Source organism: Leuciscus leuciscus, assembly GCF_965113295.1.
Source record: "Leuciscus leuciscus genome assembly, chromosome: 14".
Taxonomy (NCBI): Eukaryota; Metazoa; Chordata; class Actinopteri; order Cypriniformes; family Leuciscidae; genus Leuciscus; species Leuciscus leuciscus.
The window spans coordinates 40,123,898-40,146,067 of record NC_138738.1 but is presented as its reverse complement, the minus strand read 5'-3'; the positions used below and the strand labels follow the sequence as shown (position 1 = coordinate 40,146,067).

Genomic DNA, 22,170 nt, shown 5'->3' with positions numbered 1-22,170 from the left:
CTATTGGTGAATTACCAGAATGGACCACTAGTTAAGGCATGGGCAACACAGAAATGAATGGTCTAGAACAGTGGTTCTCAACTCCAGTCCTCGACGAGCTGATGATCTGGTTCAGGTGTGTTAAATAAGGGAGAGATACAAAATGTGCAGGGCAGCGGGTCCCGAGGACTGGAGTTGAGAACCACTGGTCTAGAATTTTTATGAATCAGTTCCAATTTCTTTGTTCAAGTTTTATTGTTCATTTTTACGAATCTATACAAAACTTGAACTGATACTGTATATGTTGTATGTTTACAAACATCCACAAATGTAGAGATGTTATTGTTCATTTTTACAAATCCATACATATATTTTTATATGCACTCACACACTCTCTCTCTCACACACACTTGCTCATTTGTTATTGCTGTTCAGTTCATTCCATTTTGAGGGTCATGTATTTTTAGCCAATATCTAATATAATTGTTCATTTCTGTTCTGTTACAGTTAGTAATAGATGATTGAAATAAATGATAACATCTTAAGACTCCAACATTTCTCTTTGTAACATTTTGTTCAGGTTTGATTCTAATCATAATGTAACATTATTGAGAAACTGGGGTTTTGTTCAATACAAAAAATGCTAAACTGACAATTTTTTTATTTTTGTTATAATTGTGATTTTATAACATTTAGATATGAATCCAACTTGTGAAAAGATATTTCAGGTAATCAAATAGCAAATAGTATAATGGAGCCCTATAGCTGTAACGTCTCAGGGTAGATGAAGGCGACGGCGAACTCGAAGTACAAAAATAACCAAGGTTTAATATTCCAACAGGCAAACAATCCAACAATCAAAACAGTGTGTGTGAACCTAGAAACAGGGGGAGCTTAAATACACAGAGATAATGACAAAGACAACAGGTGACGGTGAGGATGACGACAAATGTTTGTTTACAAACATTCACAAATGCAGAGATGTTATGGTTCATTTTTACAAATCTATACAAAACGGATTTATTTTTACAAATCTATAAAACCTGAACTGATTCAATTTAATATAGATACAAAACTAGAGCTGATTTACTGTAAATTATTCTAACAGTAAATAGTAACAGTATCCATTTCAAACACACAGCCATGTAAAAAAAAAAAAAGAAGTGATCCCCCTTCTCCCTAATGATTTGTGCAACCTCTGCATCTTTGTAGATTCTTTGGATGACCATGTCATCCTCTGCAAACACCACAAAGTCACACCACTCCATTCCACTTATTAGAAGCTGGCCTTGGACCTGCCAGTAGTAGCTGTGCTGCCGTTTTAATTGCATTGTGTTGCCATGCAACTTCAAGTACTTGCAATCAACATAGCTCTTGCAATTTGGGCATTTAATCTCAACCAAACCATAGGGAGGGTTTTCGGTTGGGTCAAATACAACCCTGTCAGGAGAAGACCCTAACCAGGGGGCATCAGGGTGGATGATAAATCCACAGGGCCAATAGTTTGTGTACCCTGCAGTACTCCTCAATGGCAACAGGTTCAAGTACCAGGCCCCTCTTCATGGCAGCAGTTTGAACAGTGCCCTTCCAAATCCTCTGAGCGAGCTGCTGTGCTGTACTCTCACCTCGAACATGGCACAGTTCTCTAAAGTGTGAGGACGTTAGCCGTGGTCGACGAACCTGATGCCACTCTGCAGACAAGCTCTGGTCCCGTGTGGAAGCCTCCACCTGTCTGGCCATTTCAATACTTGTCTGCAGGGAGACCAGATGAAGTTGTTGTTGTTCACTGCAAACAAATTGACAGGTTGTAGGCTCCAACCTGTAATCAGCCAACGGCAGAAGTGGAGGGGGAGGTGCATCTGAGTGCAACTGGATGGTCCTGGTGGGTGCTACTGGGTGCTGAGAGGCGATGGCACTTCCCTCCTGCACTTCCCCTAGTGCTGACTGGACTAACGGAACATCAGAACTAATGGCCATGGTGGTGATGAGTGGCGCCAAGGTCGCAGGGAAATCACTATACACCTCAGCCACTTTGAGCATGTCCACATCTGGCAGTTCTCCCCTCAGTGCTTTGTAAAGTGTGCTCCTGTGTACATGGTAACATGCTGTGTTTCAGATGTGTTTTTCATATTTTAATCATGTTTTATCTAAATTATAGAAATAAGATAAAACATTATTACCTTACACCATTTCCAACCGTCTTTTGCTTGGGTTTGGCTGACAACACGACCATGTCTCTGACCCGGCCTGGCTTCACACCCTGTTGATAGTAATGGTCTTTAAAGGTGGTATCTGTGATTTCAGGCCCAAAAATATATATATATTTTTCCTAACGATCCGCTTGCTGCCCGCCCCATAAGCATGCCGTCAAAAAAACGCGTCTCTGTAGGCAGCCTAGGCTCTGAGATCTGCACACAAAAACAAATGGTTTCACCAAACACTCAAAACAAAAACAAATAGTGTTCCAACCAATCACCGACAGGGGGAGGGTGCTGTGAGGTTTTGAGCCAGCTTCTTTAGCTCTGACTTCGCGTGCAGCCGTGCACGAGCACAAAACCTCACAGCACCCTCCCCCTGTCGGTGATTGGTTGGAACACTATTTGTTTTTGTTTTGAGTGTTTGGTGAAACCATTTGTTTGTGTGTGCAGATCTCAGAGCCCAGGCTGCCTACGGAGACGCGGTTTTTTTGACGGCATGCTTATGGGGCGGGCAGCTAGCGGATCATTAGGAAAAAAAAAATATATATATTTTTGGGCCTGAAATCACTGATACCACCTTTAATGAAAGCAAGCTTTGCACACATACCAATTCAGCTGACTGACTACACTATGAAACAGTGTGGTTAATAATGCTCTCAGACTTACCATAGACCTTGGCTTGTGCCAGCGTTGCTCTGTTTCAGTGCAACTAAGGACAGGGGGTACAGCACTGATCTGAAGCTGTGAGTAGTGTGCTGTCTGATAGAGCAGTGCAACATTGTGTTTGCACAGTGCCTTACCAGCCACACATGAACACACAGCCTCACACAGTTGCACTGGGAATGAGTGCTCAAGTGTAATCTAAAAAAAGAGAGACAATTTTACAAACTAATCATATTACAGATAACCATTACCATCTTAAATATAGTGCAGGCACAGGAAATGGAACAAAATCAACATTTCAGATTGTTAATCATGGTAGGCTTAACCATATCATATTAGTCATATTAGTTAAAGGGATAGTTCACTTTGAAATTCATTTTTGGTATGTTTTAGCTTACCTCAAGGGCATCCAAGATGTAGGTGTATTTGTTTCCGCAGTAGTTTCAATTTTGATATTTTTAGGTCAAACCGTTCTTGTCTGTCAGTCATATAATGCAGGTCTATGGTCACGGTCTCAAAACACAAGCACAGAGTCCAAATTAAACAATTCCCCATCGTAAGTACACATTGATGGCCTAAGACACGAAACGAGCGGTTTGTGTGAGAAAACGAACAGTATTTTTATAGTTTTTACCTCTTATACGCAGCCATGTCCGAGTGATCTGATCTGACGTGCACGCAGACTGGTGCATAGATATATACACACTAGACGTCGCCTTAAATACATTCGTTCCAATGAACTGCCGTAGACAAGGCGACATCTAGTGTGTATATATCTATGCACCAGTCTGCGTGCACGTCAGATCAGATCACTCGGACATGGCTGCGTATAAGAGGTAAAAACTATAAAAATACTGTTCGTTTTCTCACACAAACCGCTCGTTTCGTGTCTTAGGCCATCAATGTGTACTTACGATGGGGAATTGTTTAATTTGGACGACGGGGAATTGTTTTAATTTGGACTCTGTGCTTGTGTTTTGAGACCGTGAGTCCGTGACCATAGACCTTCATTATATGACTGACAGACAAGAACGGTTTGACCTAAAAATATCAAAATTGAAACTATTGATGAATATCAGTCACGTGACCTCTTACGTCATCCGCTCTTTTTCCTGTTGACTGCCGCCATTTTGAGTACCTACGAGCACTGTCCATAGCTAGCTAGCTTGCTACGATTTACAGCTTCGTACACTTCTTACACTTCGTTCATGCTTACGGATACAGGAAATGGCTACAAAAGACAACATTGCACACCTCGACTGCCATGAAAAGAAACGCTATTTACAAAAAATATCATCGTTAGGGTGTGATCCCTACGCGATACCTGATGTGTACTTCCAGCCTCTGTCCGCTGCTACCGAACTACCAATCCTGTCATTCAATGATATATATATATACCTTATACATAATCCGTCGCCATACACCGGTGAAAGCCTCAAAGCGTACAAGAGTACCGAGGCATATCGATACTTTGTTGCAGGGTGGGTCCTTGATTCGAAAATATGGCACCTTCACAAGAAGAAGATGTTTCTCGTGAAAGGAAAGGTAAGTGTTCTTTTAATCCAACTTTGTAAACAGCAGCTAGCCTGACAACTCAAGGCTAGGATAGACTAACTTTTAGCTGTTCTCTAGCATAGTATGTCAGCACAAGGGGTAGCTAAATCATCTGGTCATGGTTTCAAAACAAACTACAAGAACGTTGCACACTTTGCAACAACAACAACAACAACAAAAAAGACCTTAGAAATGCTCTTTTTCTAAATGAAAAGTGTCGTGTTTTCATGTTTTGGGGAGGAAATAACAGGTATGGTCTGTTTTAAAGGAATAGTTCACTTTAAAATTAAAATTCTGTCATCATATACTCACCCTCATGTTGTTTCAAAGCTGTATGAATTTCTTTCTTCTGCTGAACAGAAAGGAAGATATTTAGAAGAATATCAGTAACCAGACAGTTTTTGGGTCCCATTGACTTCCATAATACTATGCAGTGGTATATGGAACCCAAAAACTGTCTGGTTACTGATATTCTTCTAAATATCTTCCTTTCTGTTCAGCAGAAGAAAGAAATTCATACAGCTTTGAAACAACATGAGGGTGAGTATATGATGACAGAATTTTCATTTTAAAGTGAACTATTCCTTTAAGAGCACTGTCTCTCTCTTTTCTACTGTGTCAGCGAAGTCTTTACATAGATTATTTTGGACCTTTGTTGAAATTCAACTAGCACATAATATGTAGGTCTGGTATAATTTATTTAATAACCTAACAAATATACCTTTCAAAACTAACAGTCAATGACCATGATGGTTTTAATGAATCTGTTGGCTTTTTCAACATTCATTTAGTAGTATCTCATGATCTGGTGTCTCCACTCCCGTAGAAAAAAAAAATCAGTTGTAAAATGGTTTAAATACATTGATTGACAAATGAGTTGATTTTACTAGACTAATTGGTCTGCTGTCTTCTCTTAAGGTGAACCACTCTCAGGCCGTCAACATGACCCCCACACAACCATGGATCGTGGTCCATGATGATGGGACAATTTTAGTGGCCCACTGCACCTGCAAAGCAGGACTGGGCGAAGCATGCTCGCATGCTGCTGCTCTCATGTATGCTGTCTTAGCAGCGGTAAATCTAAAAGATGGACTGTCCAGTACAGAGATGCCCTGTGCATGGGTTCTTCCGAGCAAAACCGGCAAGGTGCAGTACGAGGAAATCAGCAACATCTCATTCATGAAGAAGACTGTAACATACTCGCCACTACCCAGCATTCCTGTCCCTACAGAAGAGGAGTATATGGAGTTCTACCAAAAGCTTTATGAATGTGATGTTCAGGAAGAAAGTACTAAGGGAACTGCTATCTTGTCTGTGATCGAGGGCCACTCTCACAGATACAAACCAAAGACCCTCCAACTGAATTTGCCAGAACCACTTTCTAAATTATATTCAAAGGCAAAGTTGCATGCTGATTTCGCGTCCTTACTAGTAGAGAGTGAAAGCATCTTTGACAATCTTCAGATAACAGAGCAAGAGGTATGTACTGACAAATTGTAAGTCTTGTACTGTAATTAATATTTTGTGAGTTTTATCGATCATTAACCAATATTTGTATTCAGTTTTAATGTTTACATTAATAGCTTTATTTTGTTGAAATAGCATTACATTTGTCAACTTTCAGTCATTAGCAGTAGAAGAGGCAACCAGAGCGCAGTCTGCCAGTAAGGTTTGGTTTGAGCAAAGAGCAGGCAGAGTAACAGCGTCAGTCTTCCACGAAGCAGGCAGGTCAGACAGTGCTGTATCCTTGTTAAAGAGGATTTGCTATCCCCGGTCCTGTCAGGTATCTACAGAGGCAATGAGGTAACGATAGAAATGTACTAGAAAGACTACATATCAAAGTATGCTGCCCAGGGCTGGTTTTCATTTCATTTGTCATAGACATATTTCAGAGAAACAATGATGTTCTTACTATCCCACTTAAAGGACTTAAATGATACAAGCTCAGAATATGATCCCAATCCTAAATATACAACTTTTCCATGGTTGTCAAAAGAGGCTGCCATTACATGAACATAATAGTGTGTGCACTCCATAGAGAATAATTAATACATTATTCTGGATTTGCAGTGGTATAATGTAGTGTGCTAATGAAGTATGTGGAGTCTGTCTAAACAATACCTTATTCTCTATTTTTCTAGATGGGGAAATGTGAGTGAGACAACAGCAAGGACACAGTACATCACAGCATTGCAAGATCATCACACCGATGTTCGAGTGCAGACAACAGGCCTAATCATCAACACATCACTGCCATGGATCGGTGCATCGCCGGATGGAATTATTACCTGTGCTTGCCACGGTAAAGGTGTGCTTGAGATAAAATGCCCTTTTACTCTTAAACACCAGTCAATCATCAACAGCTGTAATGCTGACACAAACTTCTGTCTAATGGCAAAGGACAATGTGATAGCGCTAAAGCCAAATCACAAATATATGGCACAAGTCCAACTACAGATGTGCATTGCTGAGGTCCAGTATGCTGACTTTGTAGTGTGGAGTCCCACTGAAATGTTTATTCAGCGCATTCAGTTTGTTGAAGAGTTCTTCAATGAGACATACCAAAGAGTAGAACAATTTATTAAAACTAGAATTTTGCCAGAACTTCTTGGGAAATATTACACAGTGCCACGTCCAGTGGTTTCCCCAACCTCAGAGCAACAGCCCCAGTCAGGGTGCTATTGTGGTGAACCAGCTGGAGATCCAGTGAATGTAGTAATCTGTACATCTAAACAGTGCAAAAGAGGGCACTTTCACAGGTCTTGCTTGCGGTTGACTAGAGTTCCAAAAGTGTGGAAATGTTATGAATGCAGGAAAATTCAGAAAAAATGAAGTTAGTTCAGATTCCCTGTAGTGTTGACCACACACACACACACACACACACACACACACACACACAGACAGACACACACACACACACACACACACACACACACACACACACACACACACACACACACACACACACACACACACACACACACACACAGACACAGACACACACATACACACACACATACAGACAGACAGACACACACACACACACACACACACACACAGACAGACACAGACACACACACACAGACAGACACACACACACACACACACACACACACACACACACACACACACACACACACACACACACACACACACACACACAGACAGACACACACACACACACACACACACACACACACACACACACACACACACACACACATACAGACACACACACACACACAGACATACACACAGACACAGACAGACAGACACACACACACACACACACACACATACAGACAGACAGACAGACACACACACACACACACACACACACACACACACAGAGACAGACACAGACAGACAGACAGACAGACACACACACACACACACACACAGAGAGACAGACACACACACACACACACACACACACACACACACACACACACACACACACACACAGACACAGACACACAGAGAGACAGACAGACACACACAGACACACACACACACACACACACAGAGACAGACACACACAGACAGACAGACAGACACACACACACACACACACAGACAGACAGACAGACACACACACACACACACAGAGAGACAGACACACACACACACACACACACACACACACACACACACACACACACAGACACACAGAGAGACAGACAGACACACACAGACACACACACACACACACATAGACATACAGACAGACACAGACACACACACACACACACACACACACACACAGCCCAGTACGGTAGACTGTTACTCCTGGAGAATAAGGCTTTATGCTTCAGGTTCTATTAGTTGTATTAGTATTACTTACTTACTGTTTTATAATTTGCCATGGTATCATTATTGATGATTATTTATCAAAACTCTCATTGTGTAAATATTTTGTGAAAGCACTAATAGTGAACCCTTCAATATCGACATTGATGTTTGGTCAAAAATGTCATGTTTGATTTTCTCCATATCACCCAGCACATTGACTGTATCAAGTTCTCTGTGTCTGACAAATTGTAAATACTCCTTACATCTTGAAAATATATCTTATTTATTCAATTCAGTATCCTGCTAAATTAATTAATAAGCAGTGAGTTTTACTGGTCTTATTCTTGTTTTTAAGAAGTTGATAAATAAAATATTTGTACTGTATCAGCCATAAAAACTCTCCTGTGTGTCTTATTGTCACATAAAAAACATAATAGACTTTGATGTATGGTTTGACACAATTCATAATTTATTCACTCTGGTGGAACAACAGGGGGACAAAGGTTACAGAGGGCACAGCACACTTTCACCATCTTGTCCAGAGGTGTGAGTCCATCTGGGGTTGAGTAGCACAGTGTTATTGGTATAGTTCCTTGCAAAATGGTGTATTTATTTCGTACAAGGCCTATAACTCTCTCCACATGGATGCGCACTGCTGCCAGTCCCCGCGATGACTCAACTTCAGCTGGGTGAAGCTGCTGTTTTCCTTTTGTAAATGCCGGTATTTTGAGTCGAGCATTAACAAGACCCAAAGAGTCTGCCACATTAAACCCCCTGTCTGCAAGAACAACATCTCCTGGGGACAATAACTCAAGAAATCCACTGTGCTCAGTCACATGCTTGTCACTTGTCCTCCCGCCCCAACCTTTCGAAACAAAACTGATGACCCCTTGTGGAGTTATGGAGATGAGGTATTTCACTGTGTTATGATGCTTATACTGAGAATATGTTTGTGCTCTTGCTCTCATTTCCTTTGGTCTTTCGATAAATATTTCAAAGCAATCAATAATACTGGTACAATTTTCAAAGCCGTTTCTAAAACACATTGGGAGACTACAAAGGATCTGATCTCTGCTTGGCCACTTTATGATATTACACAGCCTGATATTCATTACATTCAGTGTGTTGTTGAAAACCCGACCAGCAGTTGACGTTGATACATGAAACACATGAGCTAAAAAGAAAAGTGGCAAGTTCATTCTCAGGCGCATTAATGTTAACAGAAACTGCTGAAAAGGGGACAAACTGGATTTCAACTTTAGGAATGATGAGATAAAAGAGAAAATAACAATTAGTTTTACATATGAAGGCAGGCCTGTTAATTTATGTACTTTATCATCTTTGTCCTTCAAACTTTCTTGGTTGAAAGACAATGAATTTACTTGACCTTTGAGCTTCCAAATTTCTGTCTGTAATCTTATGCACTCCTCTTTCAATTGTTTCTTTGTGGCTTCACAAAAGGCATTTCCACAGGAACGGTCCATAGCAAGGCCTACAGCACTGCTAGTCTCCAATCCAGGCTCCTCTCTGTCAATCTCCTGTCCATCTTCTTCTCCATCCAACTCATGTCCGTCTTCTCCCCCCAACCCCTCTTCATCTCCCCCCAACCCCTCTTCATCTCCCCCCAACCCCTCTTCATCTCCCCCCAACCCCTCTTCATCTCCCCTCAACCCCTCTTCATCTCCCCTCAACCCCTCTTCATCTCCCCTCAACCCCTCTTCATCTCCCCTGTCAATTTCCTGTCCATCTTCTTCGTCCAACTCATGTCCGTCTTCTCTGTCAAGCTCTTGCCTGTCATCTTTGTCCATCTCCACTACCTCTTCTTCTTTTCCAGTCTCTCGTTTGTCCAAATTACATGCTCTTTTTCTCTTCAGTTCCTGTGTTTGTTTGAATCGCGTCATTTGATTAATCCTCTTCCTCTTGTCAGGGGAGCTGAGGTATGGAAATATTGTAGGGACAAAGTCAGGGTTCAGAGGGTTCTGGCTCTTCGCACCTGGTGAGACAAAGATTTCATATCTCAAATGTCAACATTATCATTTATTTCAATCATCTGTTTTTAATATAATTCTACAATTTTAATCAACATTTCAGTTACTAACTACAACAGAACAAAAATTAACAGAAATTTGTGGTGGTTCTGCATTTTATTTGATAAATAACACAATGCTAAATCATAAAACAGATGTATGTACAATAACATTACGATGTCCAGCATCGTGAAATAGTACATTGATTGGGTTTAATTAGTCGTTTAATGATGTTGATCCGATTATTTTAAGTGCTTATTTAAATGGTCCAGGGGCAGAACTTTTGCCAAGCGTGTCAGAGTTTCTAGTTTCTAATCCGCACTCATATAGTTATTTATTTATTTTTTTCTCATCAAAACCGATTATTTTTATCAGTGTTTGTAACGTTATATCAGGGAGGGACACGTTTGTGTGCAGTAGCCTATGTTTTGTAATTTCACCGACGAATAGAGAGTCTCTCCACAACGGATTGAACCGCGCACATCCGAGTGAAGATTAAACGGTAAACTGACCATTTGACGCTAAACTCATGCTGTTAGACAAAAGATATATGAACCAATTCACACCGATTGCTTGATACTGTTTGGAAAGATTCGTAGGCTATGTTATTATCTTTAGGTTGGCGATTAGTGACAGCGAGCAGCTAGTGTTAACTCGTTAACAATATATTTAACGTTACATCCACTTACCACAGACAAAATGAGCACTGCACAGGCGAGTGTTGGCAGTTGGTGTCCAGTCTGCCCTCTTGACGGCTGCAAGCCACTGATGGCGTCTTTTTTCATCCTGCGGTAGCCTGTAAAATGATATTTTGAGGTCTCCTTTTCGGTTGTTGCACCCCACCGCACAACATATTGAAGGCATAGCTAGTTCCTTTGCTTTGCGACTAGGTACTCAAGATGGCGGCAGACAAGTTTTAGAAGGGAGTGACGTCAGTGAGGAGACGTTGGTGACATCATCTGATATTCATCAATTGCGGAAAAAAAAGACACCTACATCTTGGATGCCCTTGAGGTAAGCTAAAACATACCAAAAATGAATTTCAAAGTGAACTATCCCTTTAACAAATGACCAAAAATTGTCGGTTTTAGTTCTGTTTTTTTAAAAACATTAAAATATGTTAGTATTACATATGTGAGATGTTAATAGGCTATTACAAGTCAAAAACGTTACATGAATACTGAACAACATACAGATAACTGAAACTTCAACTTAACATACAAACTTAACTTATAATAAATAACAGCCGTCACAACCAGTTCCTGGAGTTTTCATGGGTGCTAGGTTAGATATTTGAGTGCTACTTTCTGCCGATGTTACTGATACAGAACCTATCCTAGCGACACAAAATCCCCAGGACATGGTTGGAGCAGAACTGGCTGGAACAACTGAACTATCTTCAATCCTACTCTGAGGTCGTGAGGTTTCTCATTCTTCCTCAGTGACCTATGGCAGGTAGCGCGGACGCTCACTCTCCCTGTCTCTGGCTCTTTGTTTGACACTGAGTTAAGAATAATATCATGTTATGATCAAAACACATAAAACAAGATAATATTCGTCAGGCTCATTCAATGTTTAACGTTACCGGTTAGCAAGATAGCTCATAGGCTAGGCTACTAGACTAATACAAAGCATAGTAAATGAACTTACCTTCGTAATTGTAAATGTAGCTGGAAATATACACTTTAAACCCCTTCTCCCGCTTGCTCTTTGGGGCTGATGATGAGGATTGTATAATCCTATGTACATCGTTAACGGTTATCCTTGGCAGGTCCTGCAAGCATCGTGTGTAAAATGCCATCTTCCTCGTTGACTAACTAAAGTTACCGTTATCGTTCTCGCTCTGACAAGCAGCCGCTCGCTGTCAGACTCGCTCTGACTGGAGTAACCGGAAGTCGTGCAGCCTACCGTAACAACCCGGAAATATAGAACGTTCTATTTATGCAACAAGCCCATTAATATTCATGAGCCAACGTCCAGCTGTGGTTCAGTTGCTAAGCAACGACATCGAGTTTCAGACACAAACGAGTTTCAAACTAACTTGCGGTGTTACACAGTTAGAGACATAACTCTTTATTTAAACCTTTATAAAATAATAACTATAAATAATAAAAATGCCTGGCATCAATAAGCAAGCTATTCAGCGAAATGTTTCCGAGCTCCAGCGACAAATTCTACTTCTGGGTAACTTAAGTTTTTTATTACAGATTTCGCCAATTAAGCTGAAACAGTTAACGTTAACTTAAAACCTGCTTAAATAGTCAGTAATATTGCGGCAGTAGTGGAATAATGAGTATTTCAATTGTTTTCTTATTATTGCGCTTATTAATGGATGGCAATGTTGTGTTGTAATGTCAGCCTGGAGTTATTATATAGCAAAGTTGCTTCTATAGCTGTTTAATACATTTATATTACCTTTAAATTGAATAAAGAGCTCAGTAAAATTGTCTACAGAAAGTTAATATTGCATTAATTAAACCCAACTTCGCATGAATGTTTCTCTCTGTCCACTAGAGAGAGAAAGAAGCGCGAATTTCGAAAGCTCTCAGTCTGTCATCGAGAAGAACAGAGAAACCATCTGGCAGCTGAAACATGCGAATGAAAACATGCGCAAGAAACTGGCTGAGGTCAGACATTATGAACACACACACATATGTAATGTTAAAACATATCCATATCATTTAAGTCACGTTATAGCTGTATTTGATGCATATCTTGGTCTTGGTTGTTCCAGGGAGAGGAACAAGTAACCAAGGATGTTTTTCAAGACCGTGGGATGGAGAATGAATCATTTAGGAACATGCCCGTTAAGGTGAGGTTAAATGAACCTTTATATCAGTTATTTAAAAACCTTTTTCCACTTCTTTCACTTGTACTATCCAGTGGTTACAGAATCACCTGCATATCAGTTGTGGTTGACAGTCATTTTTGTTGTGCAGTCGGCTCTGACGGTGCTGGAGAAGGAGGTTTGTGATAAAGCGAAGAAGCTGAATGCTTTGAAACAAACCACTGACACACAGAGGCAGCGTTTGGAGGAGTTGAAGCGCCAGTACGAGAGCATGAAGCCTCTGCCTGACAACCAGGAACTAGACGAGGAAAAGGTAGAAATTGTCTCTTTTTTTTATTTTGAATGAACACTGGTGAATCTTACAATTTAAGAATTGTCCAGGTTTCCTCCCAAAATCGAAAGGAAAAAAAGCAGTAAGAATATTGAGCCTTTTTTTCCAGTCAAATCATTTTTGTCCCAATTTCTCCTTACTGTAATTACTGTAAACCATGCCCACAGTTTTATTATCACCATTATTATTATATAATCTAAACAATTCACGAGAATACGATTTTTTTGCACATCATAATGAGAATTAGAGTAAAGAAGGGAACTCTGCCATAAGTTTCCCTAAGTGGTCATTCTTCCATTGTAAATGCTCTTCTTCCTTCTCTCAAGTCTTTCGTCTTCCCCTCTGTCTTGATTAGTGGGAAGCAGAGTGTTTAGCCACCCTGTATCGATGAGCACAATTAAATATGTTAGTTCAAGCAAGAAAATGAATGAACTTGTGTGCTTGTTTTATAGAAATTGCGCATTCTGGAAAACAGATTGGAGGAAGCGCAGCTGAAACGTCATGAAGCAAAGAACGTAATGCGAGGATACCTCAAAGAGAAGGACAAACTACAGGTATCTGAGAAAGAACAGATGAACTGGTTCATGTACAGACTGACACAGCACACACACATAAACCCACACAGATGTGTATTATAAAGCATGATACCCCATATATTTAATGTTGAAAATTTAAGCAATCCAATGTATCCAATGACACTCATCCATACCATTCAAAATATATTCTTATTCTTATAATAATCATAAATGTTTCTTGAGCACCAAATCAGCATATTAGAATGATTTCTGAAGGATCATGTGACACTGGGAATGAAGAATGGCTGCTGAAAATTCAGCTTTGATCACAGGAAAAAATTACATTATAAAATAGATTAAAATAGAAAACAGTTATTTTGAATTTTACAGGTGTGCATAAGAGACTTCTTTCATTAAAGGGTTAGTTCAGCTAAAATTAAAATTCTGTCATTAATTACTCTTCATCTTCGGAACATAAATTAAGATCTTTTTTATGAAATCTGAGAGCTTTCTGTCCCTCCATTGACAGCTACGCAACTACCACTTTCAAGCCCCAGAAAGGTAGTATAGACATCATTAAAGTAATCTTTTAAAAATATTTAAAAGAAATATTCTTAATATTCTAATATATAATAATATTAAATATTGCGAAAAAAACAAACATAATTTACCACCTTATTTACAAAATATTAATCTCCAGCATGCGTTCATGCAACAACAACACACATGCGCCACGGTGCTTTTTCGGTGATTACTTATTCCCTTTCTGGGGCTTGAAAGTGGTAGTTGCATAGGCTGTCAATAGAGGGACAGAAAAATATCTTCATTTGTGTTCCGAAGATGAACGAAAGTCTTATGGGTTTGGAACCACATGAGGGTGAGTAAATAATGACAGAATTTTCAGTTTTGGGTGAATAATCCCTTTAAGATTAAAACTCTTAGCGACCCCAATCTTTTGAACAGCATCATGGTAAATAAACATTTATGATTATCCTCTTATTTGTTTCTTCAGGGAGACAGTTTTACATTTCAGCCACGGCTGGACAGGATGGAGGCAGAGATCCACCGGCAGACACAAGTGCTCAAAGAACTGCAGGTCACGAACGGTGACGCTCACTTCTCAAAGGATGCAGCCATGGTAAAGACAAAGCATTTAATAAATGATAAAAAAAAATGGGTAACACTTTATTTTACAGTGTCCTTGTTACATATGTTACATGTACTTACAATAGTATTAACAGTTAATTATGCATAATTACATGCAACTAACCCTCAACCAAACCCTAATCCTAACCTTATAGTAAGTACTTGCACTTAATTAATATTACTCAGTACTTAAATATATAATTACACTGTAACAATGACACCGTAAAATAAAGTGTAACCAAAAAATGTAATGAGATAATAAAGCAAGCATACGTGTAAGTGTGCCATGGTAAAGGTTGTGCAAGTAATGCTTCTCGTAAAGAGTAGGGGTGTAACTCCGGTGTCCTGCCCAAATTCCCTCCATTGGCCTTTATCAATCATGGCCTACGAATAAGAATCCTCATGCTTTCAATTGGCTTTATCACTCTCTCTCCTCTCCACCTATAGCTGGTGTGTGGTGAGCGCACTGGCGCCATTGTTCTGACAGTGGATGCTGCACACTGGTGGTGGTTGAGGGGAGAGCGCTCTATAAATGCCTCATTTCATTAAGATGTGTGTGTGTGTGTGTGTGTGTGTCCAGGCTGAGCTGCAGCTTCAGGACGAGAAGGTGTGCAGAGAGCGCAGAAGGCGAGAGAAAATCCTCTCCCTCTACAAGAAGCAGCAGGAGGAGAGGATTGCTCAGGCAAAGGAGAGGAAGAGAAGAGCGAGCATCATCCATCACACATCAGATAACAATGTAATACTCTAATAAGCATAAAGATATGTGTGTCATACTAATAGCACTTCTCATGTGAAGTGCACAGGAGACTGGACTCGCAATTGATGTTAATAGAGCTTTGTGTTAGCATGCTGCAAAGCTCACAACAATAAAATAAAATAGACAATTCAACTATTTATAAGTATATACACTTCCGGTCAAAAGCTTGGAATAATTACGATATTAAGTCTCTTATGCTCACCAAAGCTGCATTTATTTGATGAGAAATAAAGTAATGTTGCGAAATATGTTATTACAATTTAAAATAACTGTTTTCTATTTAAGTATATAATTTATACCTGTGATGCAAAGCTATATTTTCAGCATCATATACAGTCTTCAATGTCACATGATTCTTCAGAAATCATTCTAATATGGATTTGGTGCTCAAGTAACTTTTCTTATTATTATCAATGTTGAAAAATAGCTCCCCGACGAGCTGAGCAGCGAGGCCAACGCAGTAGAAGAAGTGGAAGCCATCTCTCCTTTTGAGGAAGCTTTCCAGCAAATCAGAGAGGCCACTGGAGTCACAGACCCACGGGTGAGGACACACAACACAACATTCAACTGTTTTCAGTGTGTTAGGGGAGTAACAGTTTAGGACACAAGGACCAGATGTTTGAAAGAAGACCCCGGAGTCAGAATTATAATAAATTAAAGAAAAGTTTTACTGAAGATAGTTTGCAGTTTCATCAGCAGAAGTTCAGCTTCAAGACTCACACAGTAGTTCGTAGGCCGCCCCACTTACAGTTACAAAGATCACAGCAGTTATATCCTACACCACACACACACACACAGCAGTTATACCCTTCACCAAGGTCTAAGCTACGTCCTTTACTCAGGTTGCAGTTTCTGATTGGCTAAGAAATAGATAAACATAGTAATTTTCCACACATATACATATAGACGGAAGCATATCTCTATCGATTATGCCGCTGACACTCAGACCCTGAAGTTAGACACGTCGTGACCTTCCAGGTCACAGATCTGCATTGCTGGGCGCCAGCATGTCCAGAACAATAACTCAGTCAATCTCCAATAATGCCAGTGGTTCCTTAACCTGTAACCAAGAAGACTAACACACACACACACCGACACACAGCTTCTCTAAGGTTGGATTTGGCCAGGCTCTAACTATAAACAGGAGAGTCCTCTCAAAACATCAAGATAATGCATTCTTTCTCTCAAGGAGAGTTACACTTTAGTCTAACTGGAAAGTAAGGCTTTAACAAAGAAATGGTCCCTTAAACTATTGGCTTCAATGACCCCTATATGTTTTAACACGTTGAAGACCTTTCTCAAACACAAAACAAATCCATATTTCATTTCTGGAAGCCGGGCTAAATGAGCAAGCACTGTTACTGCATTCAGATATCAAACACAGACATTAAAGAATACATGAAAAGAACATTTCAGTAATCACACTGGTAACTTCAATAACAAAGTAAAATCCCCAGAGAAGTCTTTTAACTCATTTGATATTTAGAAGGAAAAATATTGATTAATACCTTGATTATAATCACTCATTACATATACATTGAAGTATATGTAATGCCCCCCCCCCACCCCCTTCAAGTGTATATAGATTACTCCTTGTTAAGCAATGTTTAGTCTGTTCTTGTGTTAAGCAATGTGTATTCCTGATTTCTCTTGTAATAGGAACTAGTGGGCCTGTTTATCTCTCGGAGAAAAACACAGGAACGTTTGGAGAAGATGAAGGCAGAAAATGAGAGTTTGCTGCTTCCACTGAAGGAAGAGAGGAATATGCTTCAAACTCAGCTTCAGGATATGAAATTCTCAGGAGAAACTGAACTCTCAAGGTAAGAGCAGACATTGTAGACAGTGTGAATATGATATCACTTCACATTCTCTGTTATTGTGACTGAATAGTAACATAACATTATTGTCCTCGGTCAGCTCTCTGCAGGTTTGTGAGCTTCAGCAGCAGCTTGAGCAGACGCAGCAGCGCCGTGATGCAGCTAAAGATCGTCTGTACGGACTCAAACATGCACTGAACGCTGCCAAAGCAGGAGTGAAGCACCTCAGTGAAAAGCTTCAACACATACCACTGGTACTAATGAATCTTGTCAAATACATAAACCCCCTGGTTTCAGGGTAAATTCAACCTAGGGTCCTTTGCACCATGACCTCGAGCCAACATGGTCATGGCCTTTTTATTTTATTTTATTACATTTTAAAAAGAAGCCTTTTTCTCTTGGTCGAACATTATTAAAGTTAGAGCTTATTTAAAGATATCAGCCGAATGGCTTAGTGCAGGCGCTAATGGACCCAAGGTTTTATCTCGTAAATTACCGCACTAATAATGCCCGGAATGGTACCAAACTTCTACAGTGGTACCAAACTTCTACAGTAGTACAAATAGGTTCTGTACTCATAAAACAAGGCATTGTAAAGTTTGTGAGTAAATCAGGAGTTTATTTAAATAACATTTGCCTGATGGCTTGTGCTACCGCTAACCCGGAAGTCGAGGTCACTTCCGTGATTTGGGAAAAGCCCATAAAAGTCCCTAATCCCTAATTTTATGAAGTGATGAGAATACTTTTTGTGCGCCAAAAAAACTAAATGTCAACTTTATTCAGTCATTTCTTCTCTTCTGTATCAGTCTCCGACGCGCGTTCACGAGAGCACCACGACGCATGCGCGGCCTCGCGTGCATCTTCCTCTGCTTGTAGGTTATATGTCAGAACGCCAGCTGCTGCGTCATTTCCACACACACACACACACACACATGCGTCGTGATGCTCTCGTGAACACGCGTCGGAGACTGATACATAGTATAGGTAGTGTATTTGAATGTTTTGTTTTTTTTGTTGGTAAAATTTTGTAGAAACTGCATAAGAAAAATTCATTAAGTGTCCAGGGATGTTTTCTCTGTAGTTAGTGATTGAGGAAACGTTTTTACATTCAAACGATGCATGCATGAAATGTCTGAGCATTTCTGTTGGTCTCTGGCAGATGAAGGGTCCGACACCACAGCTGCCTCCAGACTCAGAGGAACAAACACTGCAGCTGTTGTCTGAGGCTGAGCAGAAACTGATGCTGCTGAAGGAGGAACTAAAGGGCAAAGATCTGGCAACCATCCTGAAGGAGATAGAGGAAGAGGAGGTGAGGAACAATGATTAGTCAAGTTGCTGTTATTGTATTTTGGCTTGTAGAAGATTTGTAACTAGTGAAACATTGACTGTTTTGTTTACTTTAGGAATATATGTCATATTTTACTTTTTTGGAAGTTGTAAAATAACGCTTACTAATATTACTAATATGTTGTTTATTTCATGACGCTTTGCAGTTCCTTGCCAAGATAGCAGAAGATCTACCCAAGTTTAACACGCGCATTCTGTTCCGTGAGGACCAGAAACAGGACTCTTTTGATGGTGAGACACTAGCTCATATCACCATGGAATCTCATTTCTGCCACATAAGAAAAAAATCATGCTTTGGTGAAATACCAAGTCATAATTATGAGATAAAAAGTCTAAATGTTTTATCACAATTATGATTTTTTTTCTATAACTTTTTGTTTTCATTTAATCTTTTTATGTTATAATTTACTTTTTATATTTTAATTAAAACTTTTTGTAATTGTGACTTTTCCTGACAATTAAAATTTTTATGCCATAATTGACTTTTTATCTCATAATTTCAACGCTTTGTAATACTTATGACTTTTCTTGATCATTTAAATTTGTTATGCCATAACTGACTTCTTATCTCATAATTATTGCTTAATGGCGGAAATGGGCTTCCATGTGTCCTATATCTGAATTAAGCTTTTTGGGGCGTGAAGTCACACATATCAGGGTATTTATATAGTAAAAAAAAAACTCCTCAATAAAAAATCCTACTTGATATATTTACAAATTATTTTTAGCTTGAAAAATATATTTTATCATTCATCGAGGTATAAATAAAATATGCTATTAGTTTTTACTTGATGGTTACACCACATGACATTTGTCAAATTTAAACTTCTTGTTGAACATAAAAGCCATATGAAATCAACACGGATACAAAGATTACATACAGTATATCTAAGAACTTGGCATACTGTATGTGTTTAAAACTTTTTTTCCCATTATACTTCTTTATCTTGGGCACTCTGATTTTCATTTTGCACCAGTGATCACTGGTTTGTGAACTTGGAAAGCTCTTGACCAGGAACGGCCATGTGTTTTTTGATGTACACAGTTCAAAAGCTCCCTCTTATCAAGATGTTCACCTGTGCTGTTCTGATTTAGTTCCATTCCTTAATCTGTACACTGTGTGGAAGTTAAAGCTCACCCTTCTGTTGTACAGAGTGGTGGTGGATTTGTTAATGTCTCAAAGGCCAGATCACGTTTACGTGTGATTGTGTGTGTGACTGAGAGACTGGCCTACTGGTACATGGGAACTATGAATGCTGTTGATCCATATGGAACAATAACAGAACTATTACGTTTAGCAGACAGAGCTGACACACACCTTACACACCTGCATGTCTTTTCTGTCAACAGATGAGGACAACAGGAGCAATGATGAGGATGTCATCACCCGTGTGATGCTGAAGCAGCAGCCTCAAGCATTCCAGGGGTGTTTGGCTTGAGGTCATGGTGCAAAGGACCCTGGGTTGAATTAATCTTAACCATCCCTTTAATTTCATGAAGAATACTTTCTGTGCCCCAAAAAAAACAAAATGTCAACTTTATTCAGTAATTTCTTCCCTTCTGTATCAGTCTCCAACGCACATTCACGAGAGCACCACGACGCATGCGCGACCTCGCGTGCATCTTCCTCTGCTTGTAGGTTATATGTCAGAACGCCAGCTGCTGCGTCATCACCACACACACACGTGTCGTGGTGCTCTCGTGAACGCGCATCGGAGACTGATACATAGTATAGGTGTTTTAGAATGTTTTTTTATTTTATTTATTTTTTCGAAACTGCATAAGAAAAATTCATTAAGTGTCCAGGGATGTTTTCTCTGTAGTTAGTGATTAAGGAAACGTTTTTACATTCAAACGATGCATGCATGAAATGTCTGAGCATTCCTCTTGGTCTCTGGCAGATGAAGGGTCCGACACCACAGCTGACTCCAGACTCAGAAGAACAAACACTGCAGCTGATGTCTGAGGCTGAGCAGAAACTGATGCTGCTGAAGGAGGAACTGCAGGGCAAAGATCTGGCAACCATCCTGAAGGAGATAGAGGAAGAGGAGGTGAGGAACAATGATTAGTCAAGTTGCTGTTATTGTATTTTGGCTTGTTGAAGATTTGTAACTAGTGAAACATTGACTGTTTTGTTTACTTTAGGAATATATGTCATATTTAACTTTTTTGGAAGTTCTAAAATAACGCTGACTAATATTACTAATATGTTGTTTATTTCATGCCCCTTTGCAGTTCCCTCGTCTCGGTTACTAACGTAACCTCGGTTCCCTGAGATGAGGGAACGAGAATTGCGTAAGGCTAGCTTACGCTATGGGAAAACTCCTTTTCTCGAGAATATTGAAGCCAAATCTTTAAAACGCAGTGCAGCTGCACAGCATACACAGATAAACAGCGAGTACGGTCATTGGCTGTGCTGCGGCAACTGCACAAATCTATGGCGAGGCAGCTCAGACGCACAAACCAATTCCAGGTTATAAAACCTCATAAATGTGGACGGCGAGGCCCAGCCTGTCACCGCACAGATATCTTCAATGGGTATTCCACTTGACCAAGCCCAAGACGAGGCCATGCCTCTCGTGGAATGAGCTCTGACGCCTAAGGGGCAATGAAGGCCCTTAGACTCATAAGCCAGCGCGATAGCATCAACTATCCAGAGCGATAATCTCTGCTTTGAGACGGCGAGCCCCTTGGTGCGGCCGCCAAAGCATACGAAAACTGTTCCGATTGTCTGACTGAGGCAGAACGCTCCAGATAAACTCTGAGAGCCCTGACGGGACAGAGTAAATTCGCGTCTCTTTCATCCTCTGGTGAGGAAAGAGCTGCGAGTGAAATAACCTGTGCTGTGAACGGAGTCGAGAGCACTTTAGGAATATAACCATGCCTTGGCTTGAGGACGGCTCTGGAGTCGTTAGGCCCAAACTCAAGGCAGGACGCGCTCACTGATAGCACATGTAAATCACCCACTCTCTTGACTGAAGCGAGCGCCAGAAAAAGAGCAGTTTTGAGCGAGATGTGCTTCAGGTCCGCAGACCGAAGCGGCTCAAACAGGGCACCCTTCAATGCTTCCAGGACCGTGGAGATGTCCCAGATAGGCACAGAGGGGGGTCGCGGAGGGTTTAGCCTCCTTGCCCCTTTAAGGAGCGCACGATGAGGTCGTTCCTTCCTAGTGATTGTCTGGCCACAAGAGCATGAGATGATGTTATGGCCGCCACATATACTTTGAGCGTGGAGGGGGTGCGACCCGCGTTCAAGA

At 40.3% G+C, this 22,170-nt stretch overlaps 4 protein-coding genes across 6 annotated transcripts; 3 read left to right on the top strand and 1 right to left on the bottom strand.

The window, feature by feature from the left end:
• Positions 1 to 787: 787 nt before the first annotated feature.
• Positions 788 to 12,173, bottom strand: LOC309474247 (uncharacterized protein). Of its 3 annotated transcripts, XM_082136628.1 has the most exons (4): positions 11,864 to 12,173; positions 2,844 to 3,038; positions 2,160 to 2,239; positions 788 to 2,065 (listed from the first exon to the last, which is right to left on the bottom strand). In XM_082136628.1, the coding sequence occupies exons 1-4, from the start codon at positions 11,960 to 11,962 to the stop codon at positions 1,450 to 1,452; spliced, it is 990 nt and encodes a 329-aa protein (XP_081992754.1). In that variant the 5' UTR covers positions 11,963 to 12,173; the 3' UTR covers positions 788 to 1,449. The 3 variants fall into 3 exon arrangements, with proteins under 3 accessions (XP_081992754.1, XP_081992753.1, XP_081992752.1); XM_082136627.1 differs by lacking the exons at positions 788 to 2,065; positions 2,160 to 2,239; positions 2,844 to 3,038 and adding exons at positions 7,509 to 10,179; positions 10,903 to 11,009; XM_082136626.1 differs by lacking the exons at positions 788 to 2,065; positions 2,160 to 2,239; positions 2,844 to 3,038; positions 11,864 to 12,173 and adding exons at positions 7,509 to 10,179; positions 10,903 to 11,177.
• On the top strand, positions 3,893 to 8,583 carry LOC309474248 (uncharacterized protein). Its single transcript, XM_082136629.1, has 3 exons — positions 3,893 to 4,385; positions 5,313 to 5,873; positions 6,536 to 8,583. Exons 1-3 carry the CDS (start codon positions 4,068 to 4,070, stop codon positions 6,551 to 6,553), a joined length of 897 nt encoding a protein of 298 aa, XP_081992755.1. The 5' UTR covers positions 3,893 to 4,067; the 3' UTR covers positions 6,554 to 8,583.
• A 98-nt stretch (positions 12,174 to 12,271) lies between the features above and the next one.
• LOC309514007 (outer dynein arm-docking complex subunit 3-like) lies at positions 12,272 to 13,970 on the top strand (the record flags this gene model as incomplete). The annotated part of the gene is made up of 5 exons (XM_082190124.1): positions 12,272 to 12,397; positions 12,728 to 12,840; positions 12,948 to 13,025; positions 13,153 to 13,314; positions 13,785 to 13,970. The coding sequence occupies exons 1-5, from the start codon at positions 12,328 to 12,330 to the stop codon at positions 13,968 to 13,970; spliced, it is 609 nt and encodes a 202-aa protein (XP_082046250.1). The 5' UTR covers positions 12,272 to 12,327.
• Positions 13,971 to 14,667: 697 nt separating this feature from the next.
• LOC309514006 (outer dynein arm-docking complex subunit 3-like) lies at positions 14,668 to 20,983 on the top strand (the record flags this gene model as incomplete). The annotated part of the gene is made up of 9 exons (XM_082190123.1): positions 14,668 to 14,985; positions 15,574 to 15,729; positions 16,178 to 16,291; positions 17,410 to 17,570; positions 17,668 to 17,821; positions 18,727 to 18,876; positions 19,061 to 19,145; positions 20,265 to 20,347; positions 20,816 to 20,983. The coding sequence occupies exons 1-9, from the start codon at positions 14,896 to 14,898 to the stop codon at positions 20,981 to 20,983; spliced, it is 1,161 nt and encodes a 386-aa protein (XP_082046249.1). The 5' UTR covers positions 14,668 to 14,895.
• Between the last annotated feature and the right edge of the window lie 1,187 nt (positions 20,984 to 22,170).

What these genes read in the sequence shown, in the direction of transcription:
- LOC309474248 (XM_082136629.1), top strand. Translation starts at nt 4,068, where the DNA reads ATGGCTACAAAAGACAACATTGCACACCTCGACTGCCATGAAAAGAAA. An exon ending in TGTTTCTCGTGAAAGGAAAG is followed by an intron (nt 4,386 to 5,312) that starts GTAAGTGTTCTT and finishes TCTTCTCTTAAG; the next exon opens with GTGAACCACTCTCAGGCCGT.
- LOC309474247 (XM_082136626.1), bottom strand. Translation starts at nt 11,077, where the DNA reads ATGCCTTCAATATGTTGTGCGGTGGGGTGCAACAACCGAAAAGGAGAC. An exon ending in CAGTGCTCATTTTGTCTGTG is followed by an intron (nt 10,180 to 10,902) that starts GTAAGTGGATGT and finishes TTGTCTCACCAG; the next exon opens with GTGCGAAGAGCCAGAACCCT.